General features: G+C 29.9%; 1 protein-coding gene across 1 annotated transcript; it reads left to right on the top strand.

Moving 5' to 3' along the window:
• Positions 1-991: 991 nt before the first annotated feature.
• Positions 992-10,295, top strand: Tsp_11968 (putative lectin C-type domain protein). The gene is made up of 23 exons (XM_003372169.1): positions 992-1,061; positions 1,626-1,701; positions 2,183-2,274; positions 3,416-3,490; positions 3,643-3,849; positions 3,998-4,153; positions 4,212-4,319; positions 4,581-4,676; positions 5,219-5,421; positions 5,480-5,655; positions 5,715-5,854; positions 5,909-5,972; positions 6,026-6,129; positions 6,177-6,286; positions 6,414-6,620; positions 7,846-7,914; positions 8,175-8,289; positions 8,352-8,868; positions 9,163-9,214; positions 9,338-9,441; positions 9,511-9,613; positions 9,665-9,818; positions 10,192-10,295. Exons 1-23 carry the CDS (start codon positions 992-994, stop codon positions 10,293-10,295), a joined length of 3,102 nt encoding a protein of 1,033 aa, XP_003372217.1.
• The last annotated feature ends 1,099 nt before the right edge of the window (positions 10,296-11,394 follow it).

Raw genomic sequence — 11,394 nt, 5'->3', positions numbered from 1 at the left:
TAATTATTACTGTACTACTGTGAACTGCAAGTTGTGGTGAACTATATCAAATAATTTAAAAATTAGCATATTTCAAATAAATCTTTTATTTGAGTTAGAATCAATTACAGCGTTAGTCTTTTTAATCTCAACTATTACGGTTAGAAAATAAAAAGTTTATAATTTGAAATCAGAGATCAACATTTTGCTGAATTTTGCATTTTAAAAGATTCCGATTTTTAAAAAGTTTCTTGATAATTTTTAAAGCGGGATTTATTCAATAAATAAATAAAAATGGGCTGAGTAGGGCAAAAAATTTTTAATAAGATTATAAATATTTCAGAATAAGGATATATTTTGCAATGTAATAAACAAACAAATTATTCAATGTTTTGGGTATAAGTCATTCTGCAAATAAAGAATTACAAATTTTTGAAGATATTTCACTTTTGAATTAAAAAGTTTGGATATTTAAAATGCAGAGTATATATGAAAATATCTAAATTTGACGTGTCTTCAAATTCTTGCTTATATAGATTTAATTGAACAATTGCATTTTGAATAATGCTAAATACTGTCGTTTATAATGACCTTGAAATGACAGTATTTAACATTTTAATTGATGTTTTTAAAAAAAACTGTGAAAAGCTATACCAATTACGTTCAAATGCAAAGATCAAATGAACAAAAGAAAGCATTTCAGACAAGACGTTATTTTAGATGTTTGAATGCTTGGAAAAATAAATATTTACTATTTCAATAAAATTTGCATGAAAAGAAACAAAACTGACTACATTAGCGGGTGATTTCATCATGTCCTATTAGCAATGCCTTTTCCCAATGCACATTCACCAATCATTCAATGCAGTATTAAGCTGAAATTTTTTAAATTGTTAAGTTAAAAACAAAAAAAATGCACTACAACTATCATGCAAAATAATGATGACAAAAAAATTTTATTTTTAATTATTTCAATTACCATTGCACACCGACAATTGATCAATGAAACAGCATGTTCGATAGAGTTGTAAAAAGTAAAAATGAAACCAAAGTTTTGCTCAACTTTCTTGCAAAGGAAAAGCGTGAGATTTGCATGCGATAACATTTGTTGCAAATTTTGCGCTATGGTGAATAGTAAATTTTGTTTAAATACTTAACGTTCTGCCGCAACCTTTCAACTGCCCTTTATTTCTCCCACTTTGTCTCTAACAACGCAAAATTATAATTTTTTATTCATTTCTACTTACTAATAATTTTTTTAATAATATCACTTTAACATTTATGTTTAAAAAATGAAAAATAAAAGCAAAACAAGTAGTAATTCGTTTTTATATTTTTTATTTTCATTATGATGCACAATGAATGAAGAATATTCAATTATCCGTCATTTATATGCTGTGCTTAAAAGTCATGCAAGTCTTTTTTCTAGAGTTTCAAAGATGAAAGAAATACCAAATTAGCTTGCTGGAAAAGGATGCATTGCAAATTAAAAACATTTCGAAGCGTACATATGTTAGATGATGATGATTAATTTCATTGTTTAATTCTGCTGAAATACTAAACTGCAGATTTAAAGTTATACCAATTCAGTTCACATAAGCTATTTTTCTGCAACATTTAGCTGAGTTTAGTTTCATCTGTTGCAGATGAAGCAGAATGGCTAAAAAAAATAGGTGAAATTGCAATTGTTAACTTTTCAATATTTTACACTAGTAGTCCAAGGTGAAAATGATACGGTGAAGGGGTAAGAGAAAGGGGTAATTGGAAAGGCATAGTTTCGTGTGCAATGTTGCTCGATGCAGAAAACACTGCCCACTTTTACCGCTTGATATTGTCGCATCATTTGCAAATTTTGATCGCGCATTTATTTATTGTTGAAGCAAAAGTGTTATTTTTTCTTCTTTTGCTTGTTAGCTTTGCTTGCATTTGCCATTTGAAAAATAAATATGCTAGTGCAACGCGGAAACTGGTTACAGTAAAACTGCTGCTCTTGTTGCATAATAACATGCCATCCTCGGTAACCTTATTGTCGTACTATGCAAACTAGTTCAAAGTGAAGCAAGTTTTCAAGCTATGCGCATTCTTGATGGCACTGTTGTTTTATGGCTTCATTTGTTCTTTCTTTCTTGATTGCTTCCTGTTCAATTAATATGTTCAACCGAATATCCAATACTACATCTGAAGGTATTTTTCCACGTTTCAGGCTCAAAAAGCAGAAGCTTCTATTCAAGATGCAAGCCAACTGCCTTATCCCAGTTGCCATTTTCGTGGCTTTTGCTTTACTTTCAACCGAAGGTAAATTTACTACTGCTGTTGAAGATTAGCATTTTTTCTTTTTGAAATCTATCCATTCATACTGATTCATTTCTATTTGAGTTGTGCGATTTGTCTTCCAATTAATCAACATTCTTCGCTTGACATTCATCTAAACATTGTGTAGCAATGAGTCATTAGAAAAATTCTTATACTTGCATTGCACGTTTTGTCATTTGATCAATCACTGTTTCGATACTTTTTTTGCTGCTCTTATTTTGAAAATGGTGAAAATTATTTTCTTTTTATATTTTCTCAAATAAAAATTACAGTATTTTCAGTCATAATCGACATGATATTTCAAAATAAATTCAAATTATTTTATAAATTTTTAAGACAGTTTTTCTCTTAGAATCTATTCGATTTACAAATTTATGGATCTGAGAATATTTGAGAATATTAATTTTGCAAGCTTCAGTTCTACTAGTTGAAAATATTCCTTTCTCAGATACAAAATTATTATAGGACAACTTTATTATCTTTTTAATATTGTAATGAAATAATATTCAAAAATTCAGCTATTAAATAATTAACAAAGCACACGTGTGTGTGTGTGTGTGTGTAGTATATTTAATTTTGAGTCTAATAAAAATAAAAATATAATTTTCTATCAAGTTTTCTGACAAATGGTGCTTTATTTAGTCAACCTTATGCATATAGTTAACAGCACTTTTTATAATTTATGATTTCTTTTGAATATTACATTTGATAAAATACATCAAGCAATTTAGTAAAATCAGAGAGAAATTATGATAAAATATAGTCTGTAAAAAATGAAATCATCCTAAATAAATACTAACAACGCGTACCAACATTTTTCATTATTGTATGCAATGTTTTTGATAAGGTCGGTCAAATTATAGTGTTTTTTATTGAATTTTATTTCAAATATTGATGATAAAAAATATTCAAAAATAAAAGAAAGTGTGAAATCGTGAAATCGTTATCAAAATAGAGTTGAAACTGTGACAAATAACAAAAGCAACTCAAAATAAATCGCAGGCCCAATAGTGCAATGTACAGAAGTGAAGTTGTCAGTTTGTGAATGAAGTGAAAAAATCACAGACTATTTTAACTAACTTTTATAACTTCTTAAATTATAATAATTGAAGAATATTTTTAGATTGCGTAGCTGTGACACCATCCCACTGTCACAAAAATGTTTGCCAAAACGGTGGAATCTGTTTTCAAGTATCAAGTAATATTTTTGTGTTTTTTTACTTTAAACTAAATACTGTATTATATAATATGAATATTTTATAATTTCACACTGTCTATTTGTTTTTTGCATTTCTTCATGCGTTACAAGTGAAATGTGCATTTTGAAAGTGTTAATTAATGTAAATTTAGACAGCCTAAAATCAAGTTGGTGTCAATCAGGCGAAGTGCCTTTTGACAGAAGCTGCTTTTTTCTAAATGGTCGAACACATACATGGGAAAAAGCGCGAGAGTTTTGTCACAGTCGTAATAGTACACTTGTATCCATAGATTCGTTGGAAAAGCAGAAGTTTTTGGCCAGTATTATGCAGTTAACAATGTTTGCACAAATTCCTATCGGTAAGAACAATCTTATTCTATTAAACACAAACTTCAGTCTTGCTAAAAATATGAACATTTAAATTTCATTATATTTCGGTATTTAAAGCATAATATGAATAATGATAATTTTAGAATAGTATAAACACATAATTGCACTATTTTACAGTTTATGTTGGTACACAAAATATTTGGACAGCAGGTCATCTTCTTACAAATGGCAGTGAATTTCAGTGGATTTGGGACCTTGAAAAGCAAATTCCAGTTGAACTACACAAGACAGAGATCTTTTGGCAGGATAGACAATCAATTTTTCAACCGGATAGTAATTTCAATGCATTCGCAAAGTTTAACACATGAAAGCAAAGCCTTTTGTTTTACAGAAAATTGCATTGCGTTAACTGCTCGTTCCAGATATAGAGTTTGGGTACCGAAAAATTGTTCAGAAAAGTATTTGGCTTTATGTGAACGCCCTGAACGTGCTATGGGAGGTAAAATATAAAAATGATAAAATCATTACATATGTTTCAGTTTTACGCAAAAATATGCATACATAAATCATTTACACTTACATATTATGTGCTTTCTGTTAAAGAGAAATTTGTACAAAAGTTTTCTATAAAAAATGTATTCAGTTAATCAGCATTACTTGTAGGACAGTAACATTGCGTTGCTGAAAATGAAATTTATGTTATATTGACTCTATTAATTGTTAATTAAATAAATGTTCATATAATATTAGTCGTTTTTAGATGCCAGAGAATTGTATTCTTATCAGTGCCGCTGTCCACTTGGATTTTATGGTCATTACTGTGAAATTAAAGATTCCCAGTTATTTGCACAACTCGGTGAGTATTCTTGAAATTTAGTCTTAAATTAATTAAAATTATGAAACATTTTTAATGATAATAATATGCTTCACAGATCACTCTAATGGTAAAAATATATTGAAAAATTCATCAAAATTCGATATTGTACGGTCAGAAACTAGTGATGGATTTGTGCAATTTTGGAGCTCGAAATTAAACTGTAATAATGAACGCATTGTCATATCATGTAGAAATTCTGAATTACATAATTCTACAATTGTAATGGACTACGCTTTTTATGGCATTACAAATATATTTACACGATATACTAGAAAATACTGTGACTCGAATTTATTCAATGGACATTCTTGCCTTGTTGAGAACACTTTGGCAAAGATGAGTCACTATTGTGATGGGCGAGAAGATTGTCATTTACCTCCTTTGAAAAAATTGTTCCCCGTTAGTCCTTGTCAGCCAGCAGATATAAAATTTTCCTTAGAGTATCGCTTTCGTTGCGTAAAAAGTATTTTTTAATTGCAGTTTATGATTTTTTGCATATGCGTTAATGAAATATTCTATAGATAATATTACTTGTCCATTACATATGATTCAGTATAACAGCACCTGCTATGAAATTTATGACTCACAACGCAACAAAGATGCTGCTACATGGGGAGAAGCTAGGGTACAGTGCTTGAAAAGTGGAGGTGATCTCGCAGGACCATTGAGTGACCATGAAAACAAAGTTTTATTCAATGAAACTCATCTATCACAATATGAAAATGTAAAACATCAATTTATTGTATTTTTTTTAAGATTCTAATTCTTTAATGCATTTTAAGATACGATTTTGGATTGGTTTAAGAACTGTTCCATTTATAACTCCATCACTTAATGCAGAGTTTCCGTGGACTGTTAGATCTTATTCAGATCCATCTGAATTGCTTGAAGCTGAAACCCTGTCAACTGACTCAAAGCTTCAATGGACTAATGGCGCTTCATTAAATTCAACTAAACTGTTATCTTGCATTATTGTTTAAGTTATTATTTTGTGTTTCATTTCTCGGCTAATTTCAGATCAGCAAACATCACAGAAAAAGCTGAAGGATGTGTAGCTATGACTGTTCGATGTAATAACTCAAAAAACTGCAGCATCGTTTGGGTACTTGAAGACTGTAATATGAAGCTAAATTTCATATGCCAGGCATCTGCTGGAAGTAAGTTCATAATTGTTAATTAAACTGGTAATGAATGTTGCATAATAATTTCAGATTTATATCGAAGAAAATTGCTTCATTTACCTGAAGAAAAACAGAATTCTGAAATAAGCGAAATGTATTTTTTCTGCATATATCTTTTTCTACTTTAGATAAATTGTTATTTTTTAGAAATAGCAATTTGAAATGCTCCCCCATTAATGTTAGAAGCATTCAGTGGCCTTCAGTGCATGTAGGAAAATCAGTTAAAATGCCATGTCCAAATGGAACAATAGGTAATTTCATTATTTTTTTTTAGTAAACTAATATGAAAAGAATTCAGGTTATGCAATTTGGAGCTGTGTTAACATAAATGGCAACATCCATTTTTATCCTGAAAACCCAGATTTAAGCAACTGCTCTCATCCGTGGTTTTCTGACATTGATAAAATGGTAAATGAAAGTACATTTGTCTACTTACCCAATGGCACGTCTGATTCACTAATTCAATTATGAACACATTTAAATAATCATTCTTCAACATTATTTTGATGAAAATAATGTTGCCAAAAAATTTTAGATTTATAGTAAAAATTCCATTTTCAAAGTTATTCGAATGGTAGAAAAGCATGTAGAACTGACAAATCAGCTTTATGGCGGCGATCTTAGAAAGATTGTGGATCTGTTGCAAGCGCTAATAACAATATTTCCAAAACAACTGAATGAAAACATTGCAACGTTTTCTAATGACACATTTCAACGTGGATCTATTAAAAATTTCAGTTATGTAAGTACATTTGCACACGGGTTGTTTGCGATACATATATTTAAATAAGTACAAAAATATTTTCAAATCTTACCAATGCGAAAGTACTCTAGTTGGAACATTTTAAAAATTTACCATATTTTTCATTATTATTAACTGCAAGTTTCACGTCTGGCATTTATTTCACAGTGAATTCATACTGTATTTTCATCAAACTATGTTACTGTTTTGCTGTAAATCAGTTTTGTCAATCTTATCATGTGAATTTGTACTTGCACGTTGCATTTCATATGTTGCAGTACTTATACATGATATACATTGCTTTGCTATATCATACGTAATTTAAATTTCCTTTACAAAAACTTGTATATCCAACAGCAAAATAAGTGAACACGGCATGCTTGTATTTTTTTAATGCTAAAGCACATATGATAGCTAGACCTGACAGTGCAGATAAATAAAAGCGGAGTAAATTTTGCAGCTAAATTTAATCGAGTCACAATCGTCAAAGCTAAATTTTGAATCTCAAATTTGTGTTTACTTAACGCATTATAGCTGAGCGAAAACTAACCATCGGAAAGGGCATTAATTAAATACCGATGTGAATGCATGTACACAATCGAGCAGTTAATATTGGTAAAAATACACCGCTTGCAATTATTATATTTTATAAAAGACTAACTCAATAAATTCAATTGGTAATTACCTTAAGCGCATTCTAACTCAGCGAAAAATAACTGGCAGAAAGGATGTTCAACTAACACTAATGTGCATGCAAGTATTTAAATGAGCACAGAAAATTCGACAAAGAAAGAAAATACATCACACGCATTAATCCATTATGTGAAGATTACGCAAATAAATTCAAATCAGCATTACTTTAAATGCACCATAACTAATCGATAACTTACCGGTGAAAGGGAGCTAAGCAGACGCCAACCAATCTAACGCAGGTGGAAAGTGGATACCTAAAATTCCTGTTAATGTATTTCTGTAGTAAACCATAATAATTGCATTTCTGGAGTTAAGCGGTTTTTTTAATTTAATTGCTTCAATTCACAAATATCTGTGACGAATAACTTTAGGAAATACTCCATAAATATGTTTTCATTAGTAAAGAACTAATAATTTGCTTACAATAAGAATAAAAGAATTATTAATTATTAACATATACTAATAATGCAATTAATAAGAACTATTTTAATGTTAATACATTTTATTGGATTCAAAATATTGTTTACTTCAGGAAATTGCAAAGCTGTCAAATTTCTTAATTGACAAGAAAACATTGGATGTTTGGAAAGATCTACAACAAGTATGCACGATATATTTCAAGTTTGCAAATATTAAATGAATGCAGTAAAGCGCACTAGCCAAAATTCTTTTAATTCAACACTCTAAGAACATTTTTTAAAGTAACAGTCAACTTCAAATTTCTATATATGTGACGATTTATTTATTGTATGATAAAGTTTCTGCTTTAATTATTTTATTTAAATAAATTAATTCAATTTTGCTGACATTAAATATGAATCAAAATGCAGTTCTATTTTTATATTTTACTATGAATTTTAGAAAGATAAACACGATGCAGCTTCGACTTTAATGGAAAATGTAGAAAATCTCACGCGCTATTTTGGGGATTCCTTACTTAAATTCGATGGTTTTAGCTTAAGTTTCAAAAATTTAGGTAGTTTATTTGTAAATATTGTGTAATTTAAAATTTGTTTTACTTAAAATGATAATTTTGAGATATGGCATTTGAAGTTACCCGGCCGCTTCTGGGAAATCACAAACTCCGGAAAAGGTATGCAAATAATGACAGAAAGCTAGGCGCCAGATTTGTCAGCTCTACAAAATTAGCAAGCATTTTACTGCCAGTAAATGCCATGTTGAGTAAGTACAGTTTTGCATGTTACGGTAAAAATTTACAATCGATGCTTTTTAAAGAAACCATTTCAAAAGAAATAGAAGCGACAACTGTTTTCTTTGCTCGTACTGCATCTGACAGTATGCCAGCAAAAATTCCGACTGTTAGTTTTGGATATTTTGCATACAAAGATGGCTTGACAAATTTGCTGCAACCTGCTAACGACGTGAACAATGATGCTGGGCAAAAGTTCATTAATTCAGAAATTGTTGGCGCATGTGTTAACTACCCTTCTTCACTACGAACTCTTGAATCAGTACCCGCTATCATCAAGCTTTCTCACATAAAACAGGATAAAGTGAAAAATCCAAGATGCGTTTACTGGAACGTAATCGAAAGGTAAGGTGAAATTCTTCTAACGTCTAGCAAGCAGTTATACGTAGAAAAATACTTGGTTAAAGTTTTACATTCAGTATTCAAAAATATTTTTATAAACAGTGCTTTGAAAATTTTGCGACCTGAATTTCACCATTACATGCATGTATGTATATTATAAATTTAATGTTTTATTAACAGAGATTATTGGGTGAGATAATTTTATATTAAAAAAGCTTCCTGAGTAAATTTACAATATTAAACCATGCACCAAAACAGCGATTTGCAATGTTCAATAATTAAAACCAATATTCATAGAAAATGGGACACAAATGGATGCAGCATAAACGAATCAACTGCAGATTATACGGTTTGTTCATGTCATCATTTGACAAGCTTTGCTATACTGATGGACTTTGTTGGTTTTTCAGACGATGTATTATAATACTATCAAATTAAATGACTATCTTTTACTGAATTCATTTATTTGTAGTTAACACCTCACAACAAACAAGCAATGAGCATGCTTTCAATGCTTGCGTGCTCTTTTTCTTGCACGTGCTTAGTATTTTGCATCATTGTCTTCTCTTGTTTCAGGTAATTCTAACTTTAAAGACTTTTTCATTCTATTACTGTTCCAGCTGTATACAGTGTCACTTGTTTCAGGTCGCTACGGGGAGCTAGAACAACAATACATTTAAATTTGTGCATATGTTTATTGATCGGCCAGCTGCTTTTTGTTTTCGGAGTAGGACAGACAAAAAATGAAGTAATAATTTAAATGTAATGTTTGAAAAGCGTATTAACGGCTAACTTTTAGATTTTGTGTAGAAGCGTTGCTGCTTTTCTTCATTTTTTCTTTTTGGCAGCGTTTTGTTGGATGTTGGCAGAAGGATACCAGCTTTACGTAATGCTTGTAAGAGTATTTGACGATAAGAACAACTGGTCCTTTTCACAGCATCTTCTTGTATATGGTGAGTCAATTTTTGAATTTTACATTTGCTAAAATAATCCTGCCATACAATGTTGATCAAATGATGATCCATTTATCGTGGGGAATCGTTTTTTGCATCGATAGTGTTGCGATGAATAGTTACCAAGCGGACTGTATTGTTTTCCGTTTGCTGATATTTTCCTGGACAGCAACGTTCAATCAAGCAGCCAAGTATTTGGTTTCTTGCAATTATAAGCATTGCTAACAGCCAAAACACAAGTAATGCAATTCCCAATACAAACAACTGATCAGCATTCATTCTGATTCTAAAATTTTTTTTGCATTAATTTGCATTGCTGCGCATTTTGAGTATAAACAAATTTCTGTTTTACTCATGAAATATAATCTTCCAGAAGCATTAACCCACATAATCATTCAAATCAAAATAGCCTGCTCTCTAGTTAAATGCGTGCATAAAAGAGTATTTATGCTTTCACTAAATAACACGAACTTTTGAAATATAATGAAATCATATGAATGAATCTAGACAGTTTCTTACATTAGAGACAAATTAAAATGAAATGCAAATTTTTTTCGAAAGCATTTCATTAAAAATAAAATAAAAGTGCATTTTGAAAATTTATCTCACCAAAACCCCAGGATTGATATTTTGAATGACCTGATTTCATGCAACGATGAACTAATCAAAAACCTTTTGTCTCTAATGAAAATAGAATTTTTATATAATATTTCAATAAATCACATACCATACATATCTAAAACTATAGTGTATTGTAAAAATTGTGAAAGATAATAAAGTATAGCTTTTCACATGTATATTAACATTAACAATTGTCACTTAGCAGATTTTACTTCTGAATATGAAACTGCTTGCACTTGAAAATTTTAATTGCACGAGAAGAAAATTTTCTGAGCTATGTGCAAAATAGGTAGAGAAAGTTTGCTGCAGTTTAATAAAGAATAATTAATAATAATGTACATTAGTCTGAAACAGTACTGAAAATGTAAAAACATGGATACTTACTTGATGTAAGAGAGCTTCACAGCATACTTGACGATGATAAACAATGCGAATGCTTAAGCAAAATCAACTTCACTTGTGTTAGTTTGCTTTCATTTCTGAACAAATTGCTTTGATAAAGCGGCCATGCAAATTTCTGTTATCTGACTAAACATTCAGTTTATTCAAGCTGTACTCAGAGGATTAATTAAACAAATTTATCTTGCCATTCAAAATTACTATTTAAAATTGTTCAATTTGCTTGGATGTAAATGTGCAAAAAATATTGATTGCCAATAAGCACTGAAGGAAAGTTGAAAGTAAAACAAGTCATTTTGCTTATTTTATCAGAAATATTTGCTTGAATAAGATGTGCGAAATTCGCATAAATTTATCAACATGTCATTAAGTGAAACATTTGTCAGACATTAGTTAGCATTATAGCGAAGAAATCTGAAAAATTCAAAGAGATTTTATTGAATTTGTTATCATTTTTTGATTAGCTACTATCACCATATTTACATTAATATTCATATTTCAAAAATGTGGTGACCAATTTTTAAAAAATATTGAAAGTTATAAATTTTACTAATGC

This window comes from Trichinella spiralis (genome assembly GCF_000181795.1).
Source record: "Trichinella spiralis strain ISS 195 chromosome Unknown Scfld9, whole genome shotgun sequence".
In the NCBI taxonomy this organism is placed as follows: domain Eukaryota; kingdom Metazoa; phylum Nematoda; class Enoplea; order Trichinellida; family Trichinellidae; genus Trichinella; species Trichinella spiralis.
The sequence above is the reverse complement of the archived record's forward strand: the minus strand, read 5'-3'. Positions and strand labels throughout refer to the sequence as shown.

Excerpts from the sequence above, each read along its gene's own strand:
- Tsp_11968 (XM_003372169.1), top strand. The coding sequence starts at position 992 with ATGTTCGATAGAGTTGTAAAAAGTAAAAATGAAACCAAAGTTTTGCTC. Across the intron at positions 4,154-4,211 it reads ATCAATTTTTCAACCGGATA|AAAATTGCATTGCGTTAACT; the intron begins GTAATTTCAATG and ends TTTGTTTTACAG. Across the intron at positions 9,614-9,664 it reads TAGGACAGACAAAAAATGAA|ATTTTGTGTAGAAGCGTTGC; the intron begins GTAATAATTTAA and ends GCTAACTTTTAG.